Source organism: Alosa sapidissima, chromosome 12 (assembly GCF_018492685.1).
Source record: "Alosa sapidissima isolate fAloSap1 chromosome 12, fAloSap1.pri, whole genome shotgun sequence".
NCBI lineage: Eukaryota > Metazoa > Chordata > Actinopteri > Clupeiformes > Clupeidae > Alosa > Alosa sapidissima.
The window spans coordinates 6,541,679-6,568,787 of NC_055968.1; the positions used below are offsets into that span (position 1 = coordinate 6,541,679).

At 42.5% G+C, this 27,109-nt stretch overlaps 2 protein-coding genes across 2 annotated transcripts in view; one reads left to right on the plus strand and one right to left on the minus strand.

The window, feature by feature from the left end:
* Positions 1–27,109, minus strand: part of ttc14 (tetratricopeptide repeat domain 14) — an 86,171-nt gene that overhangs the window by 54,454 nt on the left and 4,608 nt on the right. The window lies entirely within an intron of this gene.
* On the plus strand, positions 1,833–12,737 carry LOC121677867 (mucin-5AC-like). Its single transcript, XM_042056942.1, has 5 exons — positions 1,833–1,991; positions 9,455–9,809; positions 9,873–11,617; positions 11,706–11,788; positions 12,157–12,737. The coding sequence occupies exons 1-5, from the start codon at positions 1,940–1,942 to the stop codon at positions 12,235–12,237; spliced, it is 2,316 nt and encodes a 771-aa protein (XP_041912876.1). The 5' UTR covers positions 1,833–1,939; the 3' UTR covers positions 12,238–12,737.

A 27,109-nucleotide genomic window follows, 5' to 3' on the forward strand; every position in this document is an offset into this window, starting at 1 on the left:
AAAAATCGCAAAAGTATCGAAATTGAGATTCTTCACTTAGTATTGGTATTGAAACACTAATGTTGGTATTGTGACAACAGGAGTTGGGGATGTGTCCCCACCAAAGCTGAGACCAAATCTACGCCCTTGATTTTTGGTGGTTTTGGGACAGTAATGTGAAATCATCTGCAAAGTCTAGGTTGTCCAGTTGTGTAAACAGGGTCCATTGGGCACCTGTTGTCAGTGGCTTGCCGCATTATCCAGTCGACCACTAAGAGGAATAGTAATGGGGAAAGTAAACAGCCTTGTCTAACTCCTGTTGTGATGTGAAATGCCTGTCAGCTGGTCTTCATGTATGATTCTACATCACTCATTGCTCTTACAGTTACTCATTAACATGTACATATTGCCCCACCCCCTAACTCCTATACTTATGTTCATAGGTTTTTAGTCAGGATTAATCCTGACTCCAACAAGTGCACTGCCAAGGAGCAGATGAGCAAGACGACTGAGAGAGTGGTGAAGCAGAAGACGTCATACATGAACCCCCATGTAATCTCCTTCATCAGGGACCTCACTGAATTCTATTTGCTAACTGACTAGATGCAGGTGAGGTTCTGATAATAGCTTTAATAATAATAATATAATTAATAATATATGTATATATGGGTATACTATAATGAATCATAATTTGATAATAATAATAATAATAATAATAATAATAATAATAATAATAATAGCATAAGTACCTTGACAGAACAACGACATCACCATCTTCACATGTGGTGCAATACAAAGTAATTGTAATCCATGTAATTGTTAATGTTTTTTCTTATTTAATTTTCAGGACAACTGGGATTCTGGGTCTCCAAGGTCAGGGGACCATAGACCTTTATATCAAGTGGCAGGGGAATGATATTTGTAAGAAGTTTCTTTTCATTTATGTTTTAAATGTTCATGCACATGTTCATTATTGTTCAATGCTTTATTTTATTTCAATATTGCCATTGTGTTAATCATTGCTCTTTAAAACGTGCAAATAAGGTTGGTTATTTTTTTTGACCGTATTTGATCAATTCACATTATTGTTCTATCATGTTAACTTTGGATAGTCTAATGGCGTGTCGTCCATTATCCCTAACTTATGTTGTACCTGTTTTGTCATGTTCCTGTTCACCAAATGTCTTAAATAAATAACTGTTAACAATTTCTTGTTGTCCCAGACCCAGCTCTTTAGAGAGCATCTCCTCTCATAGCACCACTTACAACAAGTCTTGCTGATCCTAGCACTTATCAGCCGTCTTGAACTGACACTCAACTGTTCAAAAACAGCACTGCACTGACGCACTTATTCTTACTGTACTCTACCGTTTTTAAATTGTCCTAAAACTTTAAAACTTAACTGTTACCATGTTGTTAGTCGCTTTGGTTAAAAATGCGCCAGCCAAATGTAATGTAATGTAATTGTAATATTTTAGAATATGGGTGATTCTATTAATGATAATTAATAGCTAAAAAAACACAGCTCAAAAAGTACAGTACCTTTAAGGTCAAATTAATTCACAGTAACTTACTGGCAACAATTGTCCAGTAAGTTACTGTGAATACGTTTTACAGTAAATGTACTGTACTTCCATTTACAGTAAATACATAAAATACTGTAAATAGAAGTACAGTACCTTTACTGTAAAGTTAATTCACAGTAACTTACTGGCAACAATTGGCCAGTAAGTTACTGTGAATAGGTTTTACAGTAAAGGTACTGTACTTCTACTCGAGAGTTGATACTTACAGAACCAGCTTTGTAACATTCTGCAGCACCTTTTGTTTTCACAGAACAGAACAGAAAGACAAACACAAAGGTACTGGACACAAATCAATGCAGTCATACTGAGTTACGAGTTTGGAGTAGAAGAAAGCTGATTGATTCAGGCTGACACGTATTAATATCATAAGCAAAATGTTTCGATTTATGTTTCTGGTCTACTTGTTCGCATCGCCTGGTTCACCCTGTAAGTGTTACAAACTAAAACTTTTTTATTGCTGGCTTTCATTCAGTAGATCTCTCATTATTGGGGACAGCATTCTAACATTGTGGAGGATAGGTTGTGTTAAAAGATATATTGTGTTTGACACCATGTTTGGCTAAACTGGTCATGATCATTTAACAAGCATATTGTGTTTGAATTACATCATATTTTGATTATGCTCTTAAGTATAAGTATATATACTCTTTTGATCCTGTGAGAGAAATGTGGTCTCTTCATTTATCCCAATCCGTGAATTAGTGAAACACACAACAGCACTAGTGAACACACGGTGAAGCACACACTAGCCCGGAGCAGTGAGCTGCCTGCTACAGCGGCGCTCGGGGAGCAGTGACGGGTTAGGTGCCTTGCTCAAGGGCACTTCAGCCGTGGATGTGGGCATGGGAGAGCAGTGCTCAACCACTTCCCCCTCCCACAGGGTCCATTGGTCACCATTAACTACTGGTGTTAATGATTATCCTGATGACTTTTAGGCTAGATAAAAACCATCACTGAATTGAGTGGTACGGTCTGAATGCTTCCATCTGCCCGATGGTAGGAGGGTGAAGAGGCTGTGATTGGGATGCCTGGGATCGGAGGGCAGTAATTTCCAGTGTTTTATGCAAGTAAAAAAAAACAAAACCATATTAATACTTTTTGACCATCAACAATCGTTTATCGCCTGTAACTCTGTGATAAAAGGACATAACAGGAAGAGATTTGGCTGATAGATGGAGATTAACAAGTCAAGTCAAGTTTATTTATATAGCACATTTCATACACAGAGGTCATTCAATGTGCTTTACATAAACAAAACCAAACAATAATAACAAATAAAAGCATAGAAGGGCAATATAGTCAAAGAATAGTTAAAAGGTAAAGATCATAATAAAAAGAAAACATAAAACACAACGTAAAATCATTTAAAAATAATTACAAATTTAAAAATAAATTAGTAAGCAAAAACAAAGGCAAAAGTAGTAATAAAAGACAAAGTAGAATAATTATCAAGGCAGATTCAGAATTTGTAACTCGGCACAGTTAGCAGAAAGCATCTGAGAACAGTTTGGTCTTAAGTCTAGATTTAAAACTGGCTACAGTTGGGGCCTTTTTAATGTCATCCGAAAGTTGGTTCCACAGCTGAGCCGCATAGCAGCTAAAAGCTGGTTCACCATGTTTAGTTCTAACTGTAGGTTTTTCACCTGGGACCTGAGAGGACGAGAAGGTGTGTACTGCTGAAGCATGTCTGACAAGTATTTAGGTCCTGCTCCATTTACTGATTTATAAACAAGCAATAGTGCTTTAAAGTCAATTCTGTGACTTACTGGAAGCCAGTGCAAGGACTTAAGAATTGGAGTAATGTGGTCAGTTCTTTTAGTTTTTGTTAGAGTCCTAGCTGCTGCATTTTGTATCACCTGAAGCTGTTTAATAGTCTTTTTAGGAAGGCCTGTGAACAGTCCATTGCAGTAATCAACCCTGCTGGAGATAAATGCATGAATGAGTTTTTCTAAGTCATGTTTTGACATCAGCCCTCTGAGTTTGGCAATATTTTTGTGGTGGTAAAAAGCTGATTTAGTTATCGCTTTCATGTGGCTGTTGAAATTTAGATCACTGTCAATTAATACACCAAGATTTTTAACAGTATCCTTTGCCTTCAACCCTTTTGTGTCAAGGAGAGTGGCAACCCTAAGTCTTTCCTCATTTTTACCAAATATAATTACTTCAGTTTTTTCTTTGTTCAGCTGAAGAAAATTTTGAGACATCCAGGTGTTGATCTGTTCTATACACTGACACATAGATTCAAGAGGACCATAGTCGTTTGGTGATAGAGCTAAGTAAATTTGTGTGTCATCTGCATAGCTATGATATGAAATCAAATTATTTTGAATGATTTGTCCAAGTGGGAGCATATAGAGGTTGAATAATAGTGGCCCCAAGATCGACCCCTGGGGAACACCACAGGTCAAGGACGTTGGTGATGAGGTACAGTTTCCGATGGTAACAAAGAAGCTCCTTTCTTGTAGATATGATTTTAGCCAGCTGATAACTATGCCTGTAAATCCAACCCAGTGTTCTAGTATGTGTAGTAAAATATTGTGATCAACAGTGTCAAATGCTGCACTAAGGTCTAGTAGCACTAGGACTGATGTTTTACCTGAATTTGTGTTGAGGCGTATGTCATTGGAGACTTTAATGAGAGCTGTTTCAGTGCTGTGATTTGCCCGAAAACCAGACTGAAAGTAATCAAAATACCCATTTGATGTTAGGAAGGTGGTTAATTGATTAAAGACTACTTTTTCAATAATTTTGCCAATAAAAGGTAGATTGGATATGGGCCTGTAATTGTTTAGCATGGAGGCATCCAGGTTATTCTTCTTGAGAAGTGGCTTTACAACAGCTGTTTTCAGTGACTTAGGAAAAGTGCCAGACAGCAGTGATACATTTACAATTTGAAGGACATCCGCCGCTATGAGGTGAAAAACAGTTTTGAAGAAATTGGTAGGCAGAGTGTCTAAGACACATGTGGAAGAGCTGAGATTCTGTACCGTTTTTTCAAGTGTTTCGTAGTCTATCAAGCTGAACTCTGACATCAAGTTTAGTTTCCCTCTGTTTGTTGCTGGAAGTTCAGGTTGTTGAATTTGTAATTGAGCAGATATGTTGAGTCTGATTTTGTCAATTTTACCTTTAAAAAAAGATGAAAACTCATTGCATTTATTAGTTGAGAGAAGTTCAGGTGCTAATTGTGAGGGGGGATTTGTTAACTCATCAACAGTTGAAAATAGAATACGAGTGTTATTTGAACTTCTATTGATAATGTTAGAAAAGAAAGATTGTCTTGCTTTACATATTTCAGAGTTATATGTGCGGAGCATCTCTTTATGGATTTCATAGTGGATCTGAAGTTTGTATTTACGCCATTTTCTTTCAGTCTTCCTACACTCTCTTTTTAGAAGTTTAACTGCTGGATTTTGCCTCCATGATGCTTTCTGTTTGTCCTTAACTTTCTTGAATTGTAATGGAGCAATGTCATCCATAATGTTTGCCATTTTTGCATTAAAGTGATCAAATAAGTCTTCAGAGTCTGACAGTTGACTTGACTTTAGTGAAAGTGCTTGCTCAAAGAGAGCACTTGTCTGATCATTTATGATTCTCCTTTTTACCATCATAGCTGTGTTTTGAGTGTGTGGGGACATAGACACATCAAAGAACACGCAGAAATGATCAGATAAGGCCAGGTCTTTAACAGCTGTAGAGACATCGAGACCCTTTATGATAACAAGGTCGAGGGTATGGCCGAGAGAGTGTGTTGGCCCCTGCACATGCTGTGTTAGGGAGAAAGTATCGATTAGTGCAATGAATTCCTTGGCATAATTGTTTTCAGGATTATCCACATGCAAGTTTATATCCCCTGATATAATAAGACAGTCAAACTCTATGCAAACAACTGATAGCAGTTCACCTAGCTCTTCAAGAAAAACTTTAGCTGAATGTTTTGGAGGCCTGTAAATTGTCAGTAATAAAATCTGAGGAGAAGACTTAATGCATGCACACAGATATTCAAATGAAGTAAAGTCACCGAATGACGACTGATTGCACTGAAAAGACGTCTTGAAAATTGTGGCTATCCCCCCACCTCTTTTATTTGCTCTGGTAGCACTCAAGAAACTGAAGTTTGGGGGAACTGATTCGATGAGAGTAGCAGCACTGTTTGCTTGATCTAACAATGTCTCAGTTAAAAGTAAAAAATCAAGGTTGTGTGTGCAAATTAGATCATAAATTAAGAATGATTTGTTTGAAAGAGATCTGATATTTAGGAGTGCTAGTTTTGCTGTAAGTGTTGGGGAAATATGATCCATGGGGGAAATCTGAGGTTGATGTGGTACGGGTAGGAGATTGGACTGGTTTACCCTATAAGCTTGATGCATTTGTGTTCTATTTCTTGTCAATACAGGAATAGAGAATGTCATGGGCTTACTGGGTCCCGGCATGTTCTCAAAACTACTGTCAGTACCATTTATATTGCAGGGACCCTGAGAATATCATGCAATACAGTCATCATATAATTGTCCCCTGCTGCTGCCATCTGTATCTTCCACTGCACATTCCATGCTATATGCCGGCTGAGAAAATGAACTAAGAGGTTGCTGCTGCTTAAGAGATCCTTCTAAACGGGGAGGGGGAGGGCGAGGGGGTGGAGGTGGAGGTGCCCTTCGCTTCTTTGGTGCTAATGATCTTGGGCTAGTAAAACTCTGCATGGCTACTGGTAGCAGTCTCTCCATTCTTGCAGGGAACATCATGTGCTTGGGTGGGGATGGTGATGGGTATTCAGGGGATCCTGTGGAGTTTGAGTGGGTGGTGGGATATTGGTAGAGGGGTATTGGTACTGGTGTTAACATGCTCTAGATTTTGTCCAAATGATGTCTGTCTATCACCATTGCACTCAGAGAAAACTGGAATGTTTCATTTGTCCCCCGTTTCAATCGTCCCAAACAAAATCAACCGAAGCATGCTCAGGTGACGTGCGAGACGAGGCACTGTCGCTCATCTGTCTATCATTGTACATGGCCCAAACAATTTGATTCAAACAGCTCTTGTTCAGGCATAGATGCTTCTCCAGACCAAAGTTCCCGACCTCAAATTTTGTGGGTAGGGCTAAGTTCGGCTGGCTTCCAGGCTAGTCATATTCTATTGTCAGATTAAATTAAAACGGCACTCTAAGAAACACTAGGTGAATTGGTCATACATAGAATGACTATACTAAAAGAACCCCATGACTAATCATAATTATAATCTGAGAGGTTTGTCAAAGAGGATCATGCACAAGTGAGGACCTAGGAATCTGAACGATATGGAGAGATTTTGTAAAGAGGAACGGTCTCAAATCTCTTGCTTTGTATTCTCCAACTTTATGGGATGCCACAGGAGAATATTACGAGCCATTTTATTGGCAAAGGGAGGCTTAACAAAGTATTAAATGCTGGGGTGCCAATAATTGTGGAACTTATCTTTCAAAAATATTGTTTTATGAGGTATTATTGCTTTTCCCAATACACAAGATGATTTTTTATACCTCTTTTTACTCAACCAGGGGTGCCAATAAATGTGGAGGGCACTGTAATTACCCTTACCTAAGAGTCTGTAAAACTGATGCAGGGACCTATAACTAAAATTGGTGCCCTGGTCAGTGGAAAAGCTTCAAGGTATCTTATGGCATAATCACAGATCACTCAGATATATCTGTGGCCTGTTCTGCTTTTCTCTATTGGGCCAACCATGTCCATAGCAATAGGGGAGGGATGAAGGGTACAGGGCCGTAGTTGTGATATACCTTGTGGGACATGCCCCCCAACCCCCCCCCCCCCCCATATTCAGCTATCTTTAAAATGTCCCCCCAATATAAAGACATAAATTGTTATACTACAATAGCATTTCATTCACTGATGTCCAAATAATCACTAACTAAACTTGTCAGTGGTTAACTAGAATATATTCTATACATAACTATCCAACAGCCCATCACATAAAGTTAGGATCAGTTTAGCTTCCCATCAATTGTTAATGGGACATTTAATGTTGTAACACCGTACTAGCACTTCATTTCAGCAAGGACATGGTCGAAATCGTAACACAAACATCCATTGTCATTTTGTGCTAGAAATATAGTTATGGAGAGAAATAATATTTGGCTGAATGTGTCATAATTGGATGAAGATGAAACAAACATTTTTTTTTTGTGAAAGCGGGTTTGTATGCAACTGTTATCAATCAACTATTTCTATTGATGCTATCAAGTTATCTGAAAAGTTGTCACACTGCACTGTGAACAGGGCCTACAAGAGATTAGTAAATCTGTCTTGATTTGCCACTCAGATCAAAAATGGTTAGTTGACTATTCCTGAACACCATACAAGAAAGTAGTTATTGTAGTTGTAAGAAAGTTATAAGAAAGTAGAAAGTTGGCCTACTGGCCTGAGATGTTAACTGACATTCAAGGCAAGTCTTGCAGTTGTCAAAACCTGTCCAGTGTCTTCTGCTGCCCCAAGTGACCAGCTCTGCACACTGTGCTCCATCTTCAAAACAGTGCTCCTTACAGAGTGTGGAACCAACTGCTCACCTTCCTCACTGATGCGAAACAGCTGTCCTCAGTGTGACACTCTCCCTATCCTTGTATCCTTGCATGTATCTTTATGTGTGTGTTCATTAGTGTGTGTGTGTGTGTGCATGCGTAGTGTACAGCAGTGGTTCTTAAACTTTTTGTCTGGCGACCCCACAAAAAAGTATGGCGAGGTCTGGCGACCCCACTTTCCCCAAACCATTCTAAGTCCTTACTCAAATACCCCCCTCAAACGTTAACAACTAAATCAAGCAAAAACTAGAAAGTAAAGTCATTTGTTTTATTTACTCCATATGAACAAGAACCAAGAAAACCAAACAATCACAATTAAACAAGTGTAGGCTGCCGCCATATCAGATCAGCGGACCAGTAGCCCATAGGCTGAACCAAATCTCGTTGAAAGATGAAAAAATCTCTCTCTTCTCTTAACTGCGTGTAAATAAGAAAAAGGCAGAAAAGGCAAATATTATTTTACTTTGTTTCACCTAATAATAATTTCAGACTGAATACAGAAAATAATTGGCGACCCCACGGAAGTTTTTGGCGACCCCTAGTTTAAGAATCACTGGTGTACAGTCACTAAATGTACACATATATTCATTTATTGTATGGTCCCCATGAACGGAATTCCTGGAGGCCAATATACAAAAAAAAAAAAAGTATCATCCTGGCTCTACGCTTCTCGAGATATTCACAGAAAACTGTGTCCGGCCATCTACAGGCCATTTGGTGTACAGTCACTAAATATACACATAAATTCATGTATTGTATGGCACCCCATGAATGGAATTCCATGAAACTTGGCATGCATTCAGAGGGTGTCACAATGATCCTACACTTCCAATTTCATGCAGTTTTGACCATGTCAGTCAGAGATACCTGAGATACATGAGTGGTTATGGGATGGGTTGACATGGCCCCATAAGACCAACATACAAAAAAAGTGGTCCTCCTAGACTCTATGGTTCTCGAGATATTCACAGAAAACTGTGTCCGCCCTAGTCTCCTTTCTGGGGGTCCAGTCTGGCGTGGGGGGGTCACGGATCAAAACAAAAAACAATGGTTTCTGTGTCATCCTTGTGGGGCTACATGCCCACCAAGTTTCGTGCAGCCCGCTCTTTCAGTGTCCTGGGAATCATTGACACAAAATTACTTCGGCGGTCATAAGAAACAGAGTGTACACATTGTTATCCTTATTTGGTTTACCAAACCTTTTTGAGTACTTCTGTGTAAAATAAAAAAGTGCGAAATGGAGGGGTAATGAATTCTGCCATGATATTGTCCCTGCATCGGTTTCCCATTTGTATCTAACTAATACACTTTTCCTTGACAGCATCCACCACTACCACTAACCCAAATGAATCTACTACTGGAGCTATAGGAACTGGACAACCACAACCCATAACACAACAATTCCCATCCAATGCCACCAACACAGCTGAATCCACTACTGAAGCTACAGAATCTACAACAACTCTGGGGATGACTACATCAACCACCTCTCCTACCACTACATCAACCACATCCCCTACCACTACTGAAGCTACAGAATTTACAACAACTCTGGGGATGACTACATCAACCACCTCTCCTACCACTACTGAAGTTACGGAATCTACAACAACTCTGGGGATGACTACATCAACCACCTCTCCTACCACTACATCAACCACCTCTCCTACCACTACATCAACCACATCCCCTACCACTACTGAAACTACAGAATCTACAACAACTCTGGGGATGGCTACATCAACCACCTTTCCTACCACTGCTGAAGTTACAGAATCTACAACAACTCTGGGGATGACTACATCAACCACCTCTCCTACCACTACATCAACCACCTCTCCTACCACTACTGAAGTTGCAGAATCTACAACAACTCTGGGAATGACTACATCAATTACCTCTCCTACCAGTACTGAAGTTGCAGAATCTACAACAACTCTGGGGATGATTACATCAACCACCTCTCCTACCACTACTGAAGTTGCAGAATCTACAACAACTCTGGGGATGACTACATCAACCAACTCTCCTACCGCTACATCAACCACATCCCCTACCACTACTGAAGCTACAGAATCTACAACAACTCTGGGGATGACTACATCAACCACCTCTCCTACCACTGCTGAAGTTACAGAATCTACAACAACTCTGGGGATGACTACATCAACCACCTCTCCTACCACTACAGCAACCACCTCTCCTACCACTACTGAAGCTACAGAATTTACAACAACTCTGGGAATGACTACATCAACTACCTCTCCTACCACTACTGAAGTTGCAGAATCTACAACAACTCTGGGGATGATTACATCAACCACCTCTCCTACCACTGCTGAAGTTACAGAATCTACAACAACTCTGGGGATGACTACATCAACCACCTCTTCTACCACTACACCAACCACCTCTCCTACCACTACTGAAGTTGCAGAATCTACAACAACTTTGGGGATGATTACATCAACCACCTCTCCTACCACTGCTGAAGTTACAGAATCTACAACAACTCTGGGGATGACTACATCAACCACCTCTCATACCACTACATCAACCACCTCTCTTACCACTACTGAAGTTGCAGAATCTACAACAACACTAGGGATGACTACATCAACCAACCCTCCTACCAGTACAAGTACAACTGCTGAAACAACATCAATCACCCTCTTAACACCTACACCTGCTACATCAACCACCCCTCCTACCAGTACAAGTACAACTACTGAAACAACATCAACCACCCTCTTAACAACTACACCTGCTACATCAACCACCCCTCCTACCAGTACAAGTACAACTGCTGAAACAACATCAACCACCCTCTTAACAACTACACCTGCTACATCAACCACCCCTCCTACCAGTACCAGTACAGTTGCCCAAACAACATCAACCACCCTCTTAACAACTACACATACTACATCAACCACTCCTCCTACCAGTACAAGTACAACTGCTCAAATGACATCAACCACCCTCTTAACAGCTACACCTACTACATCAACCACCCCTCCTACCAGTACAAGTACAACTGCTGAAACACCAACTACCTCTCCTACCACTAATACACCTGTTACATCAACCACCCCTCCTACCAGTACAAGTACAACTGCTGAAACACCAACTACCTCTCCTACCACTAATACACCTGTTACATCAACCACACCTTCTACCAGTACAAGTACAACTGCTCAAACAACACCAACCACCCCTCCTACCAGTACCAGTACAACTGCTCAAATGACATCAACCACCCTCTTAACAACTACACCTACTACATCAACCACTCCTCCTACCAGTACAAGTACAACTGCTGAAACAACATCAACCACCCTCTTAACAACTACACCTGCTACATCAACTACCCCTCCTACCAGTACAAGTACACCTAAACCAACTACATTAACCGACACAACTACATCTGTGCAAATCGCACCAGAGAAATCTACACTAAGCCCCTCCACTGCACTTCCTCAGAGTATGACTGCACATGAAAACATAATACAGCCATTCATTTCTTACAGTTCTGATGAAGAAATATAGTATCCTCTTTCTGCTTTCAACAGATTTAACATCAGTCTTCGGAAATCTCATGTTAACTTCTGTGGTTGAACTTAACAATGACAGAGCTATAATAGTAATGGAACAGGTGAAAACTTCAGTATTCTAAATTCTTTGTTTTTCAATATACCGAATATTATTTAAATCTAATGTGACTATTCATATGTGGAAATACAGTGATACATAACAATTTTAAATATAAAATTATAATAAATCAAAATATTTCTGAGTTTTTTTAAAAAAATACATGGAAATCATCGTTGCATACCTCCTGTAATGTAACATTATGATGTAAAAATCCATTTTGGTATGCCTGTGCTATTTGTATAATGTCATAGTATCCATTTTGTCTTTATCTGTTTAATGTAGACTTTGAAGTGTAGAAGTTGTTATTCTGAAGTTAATCCAAAATGTTCATTTGTTCTGTAATAGTAATACATTTCTTTTTTTTTTCAGTTTGAAAAGTACCTTCAGACACAGAACATCACTGTGAAGATTAAAGTGACACATGTGGAGCAAGTTGGGGGTGATGAGTAGGCTAGGCTAGTTGATAAGGACAGTCAATCAGAGTTTTTCTTGAAGAGCTGAATGACCTGTTATCTGTGACTTGCATTGAGTATAATGTCTTATCATATATATAGCAGGGAATGTGAACTTCCATAGATATTGCAGAGAATAATTTTACCAAGGATTTCCTTACTCTTCTTGACACTGGCGAGTCACGCTGCTCCGTCCTGTTTTCGATGATTTTCATAATTTTAGTAATGTTTAGTGTGCTTGGCTAATTGAACTAATTCACAGTTTATAGATGCTATTTTCATTCTTATAGTCTTTGTCTATCATTTTTCAGCCATCATGTTTCCTCATCTATAGACATGTTTGCATAGACATTATTTTCAATAGTTTTGTCCATATCGGGATACTATTTGTCTATTGTGGCTGATTGGCCTGCCTTTCAATCTGTGACAGAATTCTCCAGGTGGCCAGAAGGGCTACCTGTTTGGTCTGTTCAATGACAACATGATGTGCACAGTTCAAAATCTTTGTACCATGGACATTTATTATTATTATTATTATTGGGGGCCAAGCAGCGAAGCTGCGAGGCAACCATTGTGTTTCTCTTTGTTCTTCTTATTATTATTCCGCCATGGAAGTCTATGGCAGCCCATAGACCGTCTGGTCAAAAGTTATGAAATTTGGCACACCGATTGGGGACAGTCCAATGATTAATTTCACCAAGTTTCATGCTGGCAACTCGAGCGCTCTAGTGCCACCAACAGGCCAAAGTTGGATGTGCATTCACGCACGTAACTTTTGACCTGTTGACCCGATTGTCAAAAATGAGGTATTGTTAGAACCCTTGGACCAAGCCGAGTTCAACGCAACTATGACATCATTTTCCGCCATGATGGATTTTCCGCCATTTTGGATTTCGAAATTTGGTGAAATGGAATATGGGACTGTATGGAATCAATGTGCAAAATTTCACAACTTTTTACTGTACGGTTCTATGGGCTGCCATAGACTCCCATGGCGGAAGAAAGTTGTGTAATAATAAGAAAAGGTAGAATCACTGTGGGTTGCCTCCAAAATGTGCCTCCAAAATGTGATCCCTTGTATAGCTGACATACAGTATGTAAGTGACTTTGGTCAAGAAGTGTCTGCTAAATGTAATGTACATGTACACAAGAACCATTTTTACGGTCGCCACAAAATCCAGGATACATGGGTGTCCACCAAGTATGAAATTATGGAGTGTCTGGATGGAATTGACCGATCCCAAGCCCCTCCTCCCATTCTCAGTCCCATAGTTACTGTTGCTAAGTCGGACAAGTTTGCAGGAAAGTGTGCGAGAACGCGTGTTCAACATGGGGACGCAGCACCCCCATTTAGCCGAGTGCAACAGTGTAGCCTATGCTGGATTTCTGGGCGTCAAGTAATATTGATATATTCAAAAAACAGAGGTCAGAAAGGTCTTTAGTATGCAGATAGACACATTCACAATGTCCTCTGTTATCAACGAGGTGGAACACCACAAATTGAGGACAAACCAATCCGGTGTCGTGGATCTTAATGGGATGCATGTTAACTGGGGATAAACAATTAGCACGTTATCACGAGCAGGTAGTTTACCTTATTTGCTGCAGATATGACTCTGATTCAATAAACAGGTATGTGCAAAAATATGGTGTTGACGTGTCCATAACAAAATCTAACCATATTTCGAGGATTAGTAGAAGACGGGACCAAGTGCTGCAGATCCAAGTTCTCGTCAGGCCGAGAGTCTACTTATTATTTTGAATGGCTGCTTTAGAAGGAAGAGTTCAAATAAACATGATACAAGTGTATTGAAAAGAAACCACTCCGAGTTCAAACCCATACTACGCATGACATATCTGCAGTAGTGGAAACCAGATTTAGTTATGTTTTTGTGTGTAGTTATGAACACAAATAAAGGGAACATTTTCGTACACACTCAGATTTCTTTACTGAAAAGTGTAGCAGCCTATCCAAAGTTTCACACGGTCAGGATATCGGATGTCACTTCTACAAGTAGGCTATCTCAGGCTTATCGTTGAACCTTTTTGAGCTCTTTAGTTATTTAGTTACTTAGGCTACTCGCAAAAGAAGCATTATAGCATTCGCATAACCGGCATATTGTCATACAGAATGGACACTAAAAAAATTGACCGAGGTTGACCGAGGTCCTCCGAAGTCCTCATTGTGACATAGTAAAAGGGGGCGGGGCTTGGGATCGGTCAATTGGCACACACTATAAGATCAGGCTAGCCTGGGTGTTCCCATGCTGCCTTGCGCGCGATTTGATTCAGCCAGGCTAAGATCAGGCTGTATGGGGAGGAGGGCCCCCTTAACCCTTTAGGCGCCAGAGGTTTTTTTCCGAAACGATCAATTTTGACATCTTCATTTCAAAAGGCTATATCTTAAAAGTGATAAGAGATAGAGACTTTCTGTAAATTAGAGAAATATTAAGGATGACCCAAAGTGTATGTAGAGATTAAATGTTTATATCTAATTTGCATATTATGACGTCATATGGTGGCGGCCATCTTGGATTATAGAATTTTCATGAAAAGTTGCATGTTTGAATGATAAATGCACCACTTCTTTCCCCCCAAAATGTCCCTCACCTTCTGAATGCTATATTGCACAATACTGAATGCTCAGGTAAATAGTAAGTAGTGAACAAACTGTGTAAATCATTACTAATAAATGGCAGAAACAAACCAAATGCATGTAGCGGTAGACTGGCCTTTTGCTGTAGAGATTTTCCATTTACTACATACGGTAGGCACTCTGATTCCATGTATGGGGCACATATATATTATTCAGATGACACACAAACACAAGTAGACAAGACCTGTTTAGTTCAAAAGCTCATTTGCCACGGCAAGGCACAGATCAGGAGTGAGATGACGAGACAAGACAAGAGACAATGTTAGTATTTTTTTTCTTTTTGTTGATGTTTTTTTGTTTTTTTTCTTAGCTGACAAAGACACACACATCACAAGGACATGAACACACAAAAAGGAACACATAGTGTACTGTATGTCCTAAATGATCAGGGAAGTAGATAGCAAATCAACAGTGTAAATCATTACTAAATGGCTGACTTTTTTTTTTTTTTATGTAGCAGGCCTTTTGCTGTAGAGATAATGACTCCCTATCCCTATCCATACAGGGCCGGCATTCCCATCATCTTGTGATAGACTATGCATGACCTAATGTGTGTGTGTGTGTGTGTGTGGGAGAGGGAGAGAGCGTGTCACCACCTCCACCATGCGAGCAGCATGGCCAGATCTGCCTCGCGCGCGCCGAGTGGAGAGAATTTGCGCAGCTCGGACTAGGCCTACTGTCATTCTCATTGCGACTCCCCACACTGCCACTACGTTCCCCCCTAACTGTCCTATGAGCACTTCGACCTCGTCTAACATACCCAGTGGCATTAGACAAAGGCTCCACCACGTTACTGTCGCCGCGATTGTGGAGAGGCACACGTTCAGAAGACAGAAGCTAGCGCTATGGATATTAGGCTACCTCCAGCCTCGTTCGCCACACCACTAACACCCTGCTAACTTCCCGATGAACACTCCGAACCCGTGAAACATTATTCCCACCAGTGACATTGGGCAAACGATTCAACGTTTGTGCTTGGTGTAAGCTAAACTATGGAGTAAACTCTCACTTTGTCCAGCTGCATCATTGCAAGGCAGGGACGCATCTGAAGCCTCACTAAACGAATCACCGTCATTTTCTGAAGGCAGATATTCCCCTTCAGAATCAGGGTCCGCGAATAGAAGACCCAACACTTCATTTCAGGTAAACTTTTTTGATGCCATTAGACGATAATCTAATGCAAATACTCGCTGACGTTGACAATATCGCTCTGACAAAGTGGCTCACACGCACACTAGCTCCGGTATTTCATACACTGATTGAATGCGCTGTAGCTAGAAAGTTTTGTTTAAAGCGTGTCCTTTTTTCGACTCGGGGATGACGTATGACATGTCTGCCATCTAGTGGAGTGGAAGTCGAACGAAATATGACACCCTATTTGACTAAATCGGCCGTTTTATTCAGTACCGCATCTTGTCGACTATAGTCGCCTGTGGCGCCTAGAGGGTTAAGACCATGCATTGCTCCGAGCTTAAACCTGTTCCCACCAGTCAAGATTCATCCAGCCCACCAGCACTGGCTGCTCCACAGCCTCATGGGGGTATCGGGAGGGAGCCAGGCCTCGGTAACCCTGCAGTTGGAGACCCGTTGAGGGTAACCATAGTCCACACCAGGACTAGTGCTTAGCATCACAGTGACCAAGATGGTGTTAATTTTAGCCTTGACCAACTGTCCCAGGCTCATTTGGAGGGCATACCAGATTAAAGAGAGCAAATGCACATGGTTTAGTGTCTGACCAATGTTTTCCCTTGAGTTATTTGCAGGGTTTCCGTTGTCCGGTAATTACCGGACATTGGCCGAAAAAAAAAAGAAATGTCCGACAAAATTAAATCTCTCCGGTCAAATTGTCCGATTGAAATTGGCTAATAATCCCGTCCCCCTAACGCAATCTGAATTTGAGAATAAGCCTTACAATGTAAGCCTATATTAAAGCAATACGTCCTCTGGCTATGTTTTTAAATGTACAGGCTCTACCGTTTGAAAGCTATTAAACATCACGCATAGCCTATGCTGTATTTCAAATATTTCACATAGGATTTCAAATAGGAAGCGCACGCTTAAAACGTCCATTTTAAACAACGAACAAATGAGTGAGGCGGTTCAAACATGGCCAGGCCCAGGCAGACTAGCCTTAAACGTTTTTTCAGAGGCCAGACGCGATGGATGATGATAAATTGGTAACGTCTGAAGCCTCAGATGTCCAGTCAACTCCACCACCACCAGATAAAAAGCGTATCTATATCGGAATGACGTTGGAAGTGGAGTTGCGGGCGCTCCAAGACACTGTCATTCTCCGTGTACACTGGACATGCAACTGTCTCTGTACCCAAAGCAAACAGTAGGCCTATGCTTTCTCTGTTTATGATCTGCAGGGTTAGGGCCTCCTCGACGAGGAGATTGCTGGTCCGCGGATAATTTCCGGCACAATTTTGATGGGGTCAGCCCACGTAGACGTTCACTGGCTGACACCTACAGGTGCATGAGATGAGGAGTAATGAGTCCGTAACATCCGTTTTGATAAATTAGGAAATGATCCCAGGAATTGTTTGAGTTGCACGTTGTAGTCGCTGGTCGGAGTAAGACACAAGCCGGGGAGGGCACGCTATTTGAGACGGCCAAACTTTACATTGGGCATTAGGAGGTAAGCTGCTATGTTCGTTTGGTTTTCACTGTTTCTGGTTAGCCCTGTTGCTATTGTATGCCGTGCATGTTACGCTCTGTGTTTGTTATTAGCCGTCGTACGGCTCACTAGTGTTTGTTTAACTCCTCGTAGCCCCTGGCTCGTTTCACTGGCGGTGCGAGACCCGTAGGCCTACATGTAAAGTCTTTCCTGCTATTGGGATTAACAAGGGATGACCAGGTATGCAATACAGCATGGTTTTAAGCACGTTCGCCTAGGTTAAATCTGACCGTGACGTAGGCCTATGTAATTAGTTAGCCATGCTACTATACGTGTAATGTAATCATACTGCCTTATTCCTAATGCCCCCATAGTCGACGTGGGTCCTCTTCCATTACAATTTCCTTCTGGAAACGGTGGTACTGTACGGCAGTCACAGCCAAGGTAGGCAGTTCACTGCCTTACTAATCCTTATTGTGTTCATGTGGTCAATGGGCTACTGCATTATTTTAACTAGCTAATTCTTATTCTGTAGTTGTCATTCTCAATGTTGTCTTTTTGTGAGTATTAAAGGAATGATGATGTATTTATAGTGTATCTGGGAAAATGTGCAATACCTGTTAATAAGGATAGTCTAAATGATTTAAAGGGGTAATGTATTTATAGTGTATCAGGAAAATGTGCAATATCTGCTAATGTGAATAATCTCTGTTGTAGATCTACAACCGATCATCATTCGTAGTCTGACCACTGTTTTCCTCTGTTTATTTCTTTTGTTTGTTTTTTGGTTTATATACTAAGGTAGCTGAAGCCACGTGTCTTGTTTTGTTTGTTTATGTCTGTTCTCCTTTGTTGGCTCCTTATTGGGCCTACCCCCTTGTCCTGGTCTTGTGGGCCTAACCCAGGGATAGCTTTATTGTGAGGGTATATCTGGCATTATTCTGCCCTTAAAAGCTTGCGGTGTGAACACTCTCTTAATGGTTGAGTTTCGATACAAAGTTGTGTGATTTCTCTTGATATCCACGTGTGGTTTTTGAGCGTTTTGCAGCTTGCAGTGCTACACTAGCGTGTGCATGAGTATACTAGTAATCACGTATGGCTGAAGATTTGTCAGTTGTACTTTAGCAGTACGACTAATTACTTGGGTTGGTCCTCTGGACCTATGTTATGTGTTTTGTTTTCTTGTCCCTCGTCATGATTTACTGTATGTTGATTAATCTACATGTTGTTACCCCTGCCAAGTACAAGCAACGAGACTAAATAAAATATTGACTGTTTGTAACTGCCTCTGGTTCTATCCATTTATTTGGGTAACCTGCAATCCAAAAATACATGGTAGTTATAGAAGCTAGCACACTGTCACATTTGGCGCTGCGAGCAGGGTTAAAAAGCTAGAGGCTTTTACTTAGGTTGCTTGTATTGGTATTGCTTGCTCTTATTGTGGATTTTCATTACCGTGGCTGATGCTAGTTAGCTTTTATTGTTGTTCATTTTTATGTTTTTTTTTTTTGTTGAGGAAAACAGTGGTTGAAGACCATTGGGCATCGGTTCGCAAGGAGCAGGAGCACGAGGCTATCAAAGGTTCCGGCACTCAACACCCTGGCTTGTCAAGTGTTGTTTAAACTGATTTCCTTGCTGTAATCCCCCTCTTACTCACAGACCACCATGTCGGGGGCGGAGGAAATGGCTACCCTGCTTATGTTCACCTTTTCGGACGAACTTTCCCAAAGATGGGTATCCTCGTGGTTAAAACTTCAACTGACCACAATGCTCAGCCTCATAAGGAGTCTGTCCCTGGCCTCTTAGGAATGAATATAATCCGCCATTGTTACCAAGAATTGTTCACAGACCATGGCAGTGCACTGTTCCATTCGCCTGATGTCCAGCAGGCAGGAAATGCATGGCGTCAAGCCCTATCCCAGTGCCAGCAGCTAGAGCGAGTGTTGGAGAGTGGTCCAATAGGACCAGTGCGCGTGCAGTCAGGCCCAGCAATAAGAGTACCTGCAGGATCAATGAAATTAGTCCCTGCGTCTTGTCATCAGGGTCTAGGGCCCACTCTTGTGTCTGCTCTGTTGGAGCCAGTATCGTTCACTAATGGTCACCTTCTTGCTAATTTGCTCATACCAACTGCCTACCTCTCAGTTACCTGTGGTAGTGTCCACGTGCCAGTCGTCAATATTGGGAGCCAGGATCAGTGGCTATGGCCCAAACTCATTCTGGGTGAATTGTATGTGGCCACAGCATCTGCCACTGCACCCTCTGTCCATTTCGAAAGGCAAGCTGAGTGCCATGAGCAAGTAGTCATCAGTCTACTCAGACTGCAAGTGACCCCACTCCTAACTTCTCTCAACTTACCTGGCCTTCTCTATCAGTCCCAGAACAGCAAGAAGCCCGGTCACTGAAAAACACAGCAGTGCGTTTAGCCTTGGGGATGGGGTGTGCCACGCTAGTCCAACATACTATCCCTTTGCTTGACCATGCCCCAGTACGGCATCGGCATCGCCGACTACCGCCCTCCCAATACGACACAATCAAAAGACATGTACAAGAGTTGCTGGACCACAATGTCATCAGGCCCAGTTGTAGCCCCTACGCGTCACCCATAGTGGTAGTTAAAAAGAAAGACGACTCTATTCGCCTTTGCGTTGATTACCGTCAACTAAATGCGAAGACACGGAAGGATGCATTTCCTTTACCAAGAATTGAGGAGACTCTCGATGCCTTAAGCGGGGCCAAATGGTTCAGCACCTTAGACCTAGCAAGTGGGTACAATCAGGTCTTAGTCCGTGAACAAGATAGAGAGAAGATCACATTCTGCACGCCCTTTGGCTTGTTTGAGTTTAATAGGATGCCGTTTGGCCTGTGTAATGCGCCAGGGACGTTCCAACGTTTAATGGAACGTATCTTTGGTGACCAGAGTTTTCATGCGTTATTACTGTACCTTGATGACATTGTAATCTTTTCTACCACCGTCCAGCAACACCTTCAGCGCTTGGAAATTGTCCTAACTCAACTACAGCAACACAATCTGAAATTGAAGCTGAAGAAATGCAAATTCTTTCAAACCAAGGTCAACTATCTGGGACATGTAATATAGGAGAAAATCCGGGCCGTTGCAGAGTGGAAGAGGCCCTCTACAGTAAAAGAACTCCGCTCATTCTTGGGCTTTGCCTCTTACTACAGACGCTTCGTGGCGGGTTTTGCTGCCCTCGCTGCCCCATTACACAAGCTGGTTGGGGCATTGGAGGGGACTCGGAAAAAGCCTGGAGATCGAGTGCGGGGTCCCTTCGAAACACACTGGAGTAAGGACTGTGAGGAGGCCTTTGTAGCCTTGAAAGACAAATTGATTCATGCCCCTGTGCTGGGATATGCAGACTTTTCTAACCCATTTGTGGTGGAAATTGACGCAAGCCACTCAGGATTGGGAGCGGTGTTATCGCAAGAACGGGACGGGCAGAGACACCCGATCGCATATGCTAGTCGAGGCCTACGCCCGAGTGAACGAAATATGTCCAACTACAGCAGCATGAAACTGGAACTTGTAGGTCTGAAATGGGCCATCACAGAAAAGTTTCGGGAATACCTTTTGGGCAGCAAGTTCACAGTATACACAGATAACAACCCCCTCAGATACCTGCAGTCGGCGAAGCTGGCGGCTGTTGAACAACGGTGGGCATCTCAATTGGCATTGTTTGACTATGACATCAAGTACAGGCCTGGCACAGCAAACCGCAATGCAGATGCGCTCTCCAGGTTGCCGACACCCTCCAACTCAGACTCGGCACCCCCGCTCAGTTCCATATCTATGGAAACCTCAGGGCTGAGCTCCCAGATCAACTCCCTGGAAGTGGGGGCCAACTCTGTCAGCACCAGTGTCTCCCCACAAGGTGAAGTGCCTCCCGGGCTGGGCCCCCGGGGGGTGCACGTGAACGAGCATGGGAGGGTATCAGGCAGGACAATTGCTCCAGGCATCCAAGTCCCACTTGAAGTGCAAGTAAAAGTGCCTCCCGGGCTGGGCCCCCGGGTGGCACAAGTGAGTGAAGTTGGAGCATCAGTCTCTCGAAGCACCGAGGACCTGCAGGTACTACAGGCAGCTGACCCTTGCATTGCAAGTTTCATGCACTTTTGGAAGAGGGGTCGACCACCAAGAACTGCTGAACTGAGAGCAGCTCACGATGGGGTGCGAGAGCTAGTCAAACAATGGCAGCGAATCCGAGACAAGAATGGGCTGCTCTACAGAGAGGTGCAGCTGCCCCCAGCCAGGACGACGGTACTCCAACTCCTGCTGCCAGCCATTCTACGGAGAGAGGTATTGACCAACTTGCACAATAACCATGGTCACCAGGGTGTTGATCGAACCACAAGTCTCATCCGTCAGCGGTGCTACTGGCCAAGGATGCACCATGACATCAAGAAGTGGTGTGAAGAATGCGAACGTTGTGTGGTTGCAAAAGCTGCTTTACCCAAGGTCAGAACATTCCAAGGAAGCCTACTTGCCACCAGGCACTTGGAGATAGTAGCTCTTGACTTCACCATACTGGAACGTGCAAGTAGTGGCCATGAGAATGTGTCAGTGGTAACCGACGTGTTCTCCAAGTTCACGCAAGCCTATCCCACTGTCGATCAGAAAGCCAAGTCCGTGGTGAAAGTGTTACCAGAAAAATGGTTCTACACCTACGGAGTGCCCCAACGACTCCATTCATACCAAGGTCGGTGCTTTAAAGGAGAACTTTTACATCAGCTATGCACCCTCTATGGCGTACGGAAAAGTCGAACAACCCCTTACCATCCTGAGGGAAATGGGCAGTAACCGCACATTTCATGACCTCTTGAGAACACTGCCATTGGATCAGAAAAGGAAATGGCCACAACTACTTCCCCAGCTCCTTTTTGCCTACAACACCACTGTACTTCAGTCCACTAAATATTCGCCCTATGAACTCATGTTCGGCCACAAGTCTCAACTGCCAGTGGATCAGTTGCTGGGTATGGCGGAAACCAGCTCCTCTGACATGGACCTAGGGGAATGGATGGTCCAGCACAAAGAGCGCCTGTCAACTGCATACAGCCATGCACACCAGCAGTTGGAAGCTGCTGCAGCCCAGCCCCATAAAGACCATGCACAGCCTGCCCCCATCTTTCCTAACGGCACACTCGTACTCTGCCGGAATGACTTTCATGGCCGGCACAAAATCCAGGATGTCTGGAGCTCCACGCTCTATGAAGTAATTGAATGCCTTGACGAGGTAGGTACCCTCTACAAACTCAAGCCTCAAGAGGGCAGTGGCCCATACAAAGTCCTTAATCGCACTGAGATTAAACCAGTCCCTAAAATACCCGAGGCACTCCCAGGTTGTGCTGTTCCCGGTTCACCCGTAGGAACTGGACTTGCTGGTAACCCCTCTCCGGCTGCTCACAGTTCCAGACCTGGCCCCGCCAATCGCGGAAACACCTAGCTCACCTGAACCTGAGGAAGCGGAACTTTGGAGGATACCTGTTCAAACCACCAGTCCGCCATCAGCCCCCCAAGGCAACCAGCGAGGCCCATCCCATTCCAGCAGTACAAGCCCACCTTCACCCCCGATACAGCCACCAACCACACCTCCTACTGAGGGGGGGGGGAGGGGTACATGGACCCCCTGATGCTGTAGAACTGTCTCCCTTACCACCACTCATTGGCACAACATGCGACCTTGCGGCCACACACCCCTTTAGACGTTCAAGTCGACGCACAGCTGGGTGACATGGCAATCCCTTCAATCTACCGCAGTCTGCTATTCGCAGTCTTTGTGCACCCGCTGCGTCTGGGGACACTACTTTGACTACATCTAGTTCGGCTAGTACTACAGTTGAGATGGTTCACCGGGACGGTGAACATTAGTGGCCAGGGTGAGTGTGATGGGGTCAGCCCACGTAGACGTTCACTGGCTGACACCTACAGGTGCATGAGATGAGGAGTAATGAGTCCGTAACATCCGTTTTGATAAATTAGGAAATGATCCCAGGAATTGTTTGAGTTGCACGTTGCCGTCGCTGGTCGGAGTAAGACACAAGCCGGGGAGGGCACGCTATTTGAGACGGCCAAACTTTACATTGGGCATTAGGAGGTAAGCTGCTATGTTTGTTTGGTTTTCACTGTTTCTGGTTAGCCCTGTTGCTATTGTATGCCGTGCATGTTACGCTCTGTGTTTGTTATTAGCCGTCGTACGGCTCACTAGTGTTTGTTTAACTCCTCGTAGCCCCTGGCTCGTTTCACTGGCAGTGCGAGACCCGTAGGCCTACATGTAAAGTCTTTCCTGCTATTGGGATTAACAAGGGATGACCAGGTATAAGTAAGTATAAGTATATATACTCTTTTGATCCCGTGAGGGAAATTTGGTCTCTGCATTTATCCCAATCCTTGAATTAGTGAAGCACACAGTGAGGTGAAGCACACACTAATCCCGGCGCAGTGAGCTGCCTGCAACAACAGCAGCGCTCGGGGAGCAGTGAGGGGTTAGGTGCCTTGCTCAAGGGCACTTCAGCCGTGCCTACTGGTCGGGGTTCGAACCGACAACCCTCTGGTTACAAGTCCGAAGCGCTAACCAGTAGGCCACGGCTGCCCCCTGCAATGCAATACAATATGCAATACAGCATGGTTTTAAGCACGTTCGCCTAGGTAAAATCTGACCGTGACGTAGGCCTATGTTATTAGTTAGCCATGCTACTATACGTGTAATGTAATCATACTGCCTTATTCCTAATACCCCCATTGTTGACGTGGGTCCTCTTCCATTCCAATTTCCTTCTGGAAACGGTGGTACTGTACGGCGGTCACAGCCAAGGTAGGCAGTTCACTGCCTTACTAATCCTTATTGTGTTCATGTGGTCAATGAGCTACTGCCCTATTTTAACTAGCTAATTCTTATTCTGTAGTTGTCATTCTCAATGTTGTCTTTTTGTGAGTATTAAAGGAATGATGATGTATTTATAGTGTATCTGGGAAAATGTGCAATACCTGTTAATAGGGATAGTCTTAATGATTTAAAGGGGTAATGTATTTATAGTGTATCAGGAAAATGTGCAATATCTGCTAATGTGAATAATCTGTTGTAGATCTACAACCGATCATCATTCGTAGTCTGACCACTGTTTTCCTCTGTTTAGTTCTTTTGTTTGTTTTTGGTTTATATACTAAGGTAGCTGAAGCCACGTGTCTTGTTTTGTTTGTTTATGTCTGTTCTCCTTTGTTGGCTCCTTATTGGGCCTACCCCCTTGTCCTGGTCTTGTGGGCCTAACCCAGGGATAGCTTTATTGTGAGGGTATATCTGGCATTATTCTGCCCTTAAAAGCTTGCGGTGTGAACACTCTCTTAATGGTTGAGTTTCGATACAAAGTTCGTTCCTTGTGTGATTTCTCTTGATATCCACATGTGGTTTTTGAGCGTTTTGCAGCTTGCAGTGCTACACTAGCGTGTGCATGAGTATACTAGTAATCACGTATGGCTGAAGATTTGTCAGTTGTACTTTAGCAGTACGACTAATTACTTGGGTTGGTCCTCTGGACCTATGTTATGTGTTTTGTTTTCTTGTCCCTCGTCATGATTTACTGTATGTTGATTAATCTACATCTTGTTACCTGCCAAGTACAAGCAACGAGACTAAATAAAATATTGACTGTTTGTAACTGCCTCTGGTTCTATCCATTTATTTGGGTAACCTGCAATCCAAAAATACATGGTAGTTATAGAAGCTAGCACACTGTCACACAATGAACTGCGGACCGAAAGAAAAAGAAACTAAACATTTCCCAGAATAGGAAACATGTCTTAATATATTGTTATCAAATAAAGAGGCATTGCCTTAGGGGGTAGTGGTGTGAGCGCTTATTCTTGTGTGTGCGCATCTGTGCAAGTTAAACAGTGAAACCACTGGAGATAACGTGGGTAGCAGCAACAAACAACGTAGCCTTTTTAAAACAATGAACGAAGCGGACTCTTGCTGTCCATGAAAACATACAGTATATACTGGCTAGATATTGTTAGGCATGTTTACGTAAGTTAGGCTAATGAACATGTTGCATTCTATTCAGCCTGATTATGTCATTCTTTAAGCTACATAGCCTGTCTCCAGTTTTCCTCAGCTTGACTAGGTAATTAAGAAGCGATAATAGGATATTTTACCGGCATATCATCAAAATGTCCGGAAAACGAAACCTCTGCCGGTCACTTTGACCGGGCACCATTTTTTCCTAGCGGAAACTCTGGTTATTTGTTTTTTGTATTAGTTCAGGCTGTGAGAGGGCCATCTGTGGTTTGTCTCTGTCTGTTTGTTTCTTTGTAACTATCCGTGGTTTGTCGGTTTGTTTGTACCTTATATTCTTTTGTTTGTTAATTTTGCCTATACTGCTACTTAACTACCCATGCCTATGACACCTAGTGGTGTACTGTGTTGCCTGTACTATTATAGATTATTTCCAAGACAAATTTCTCTTAAGGTAGACAATATGACATGGCAGGTCAAGGAAAGCATCAAGAAAAGCAAAGATTAAGAAATAGTTTTTGACATAGGCAACAAGGGAGGAGGTGTTATTACACTTTTCAGACACGCAAAGTTTGAAAACTATGGATATTGTTTTACCACAACCTTTCTACATTATCTGCAGGTTTTGTGTTGGAAATGGAATTAATTGTCAAAAAATTAGAAGAAAATGTGAAAATCACTTTTCGGACTAGATATAATCGCTTATTTTAAAACATACGATAAAAACACTAAAGATGGATCATGAAAATTTGAAGACAAAAAATCTTGTTCCTTAGACTCTATATCAGTGGTCCCCAAACTTTTTCTTCCGAGGGCCAGCTCACTATGCCTGGCTCTAAGAGAGGGCCAGAGACTCGGAGTATATTAGTAACCATAAATAGCTTAGTGCTGTGAACAACAGCAGTCTACCTTAGTTGAATATTCCATTACATTTAATCATAGGCAACTGCAATTTAATACCATTGTTAGCTGTGTTTATATTGCAATCATGCCATATCAGTGTAAAATGTAGCTCAAATGAAATAATACTAATATAAAATAGCATTCCCAAAAGTATTAGCAGGGAGTCCCAAAAGTGTATTTTATTCAAAATGTGTGAACTCTTAACTCTGTGTCTTTGCATACACAGTTCAAGTTGTGAACAAGCAATATCCTACAAATAATTTGAAGTTCTCAAACTATGAGAGTTTTATGAAGTGCTGGCAAAAACATCTGAAATGACCACTTTCACTCACCCTTTGTGAATTTGTATGAACATTTGAACGAGTGAATAAAATATAGAAAAAAATATCCCAGCAAGTCCCAGAAATATGACTTGAATAGAAGTTAGTTAGTTATTAACAATTATTTGATAAACTTGTAGAATACTTTGAGCACTGATGCAGTCAGCATGATAGGCCTCTTACATTGTTTGCAGGTAGGTCTACATTTCATTCCGTTTTCGATGGCAAACGCGAAACGGCGCCAAAACAACCACCAGTGGACATAGAGAATGAATGGGGGACATTACGGAGGTACCAGAGAGGGTTAAAGCGGAGCGAGAGGCGCAAACGTTCGACAATTTCCGCGTTCG

Bases quoted from the DNA above. Each gene is read 5' to 3' on its own strand.
- LOC121677867 (XM_042056942.1), top strand. From the start codon at position 1,940: ATGTTTCGATTTATGTTTCTGGTCTACTTGTTCGCATCGCCTGGTTCA. The intron at 1,992-9,454 runs GTAAGTGTTACA...TTTCCTTGACAG, and splicing joins CGCATCGCCTGGTTCACCCT to CATCCACCACTACCACTAAC. The intron at 9,810-9,872 runs ATCAACCACATC...GGGGATGGCTAC, and splicing joins ACCACCTCTCCTACCACTAC to ATCAACCACCTTTCCTACCA.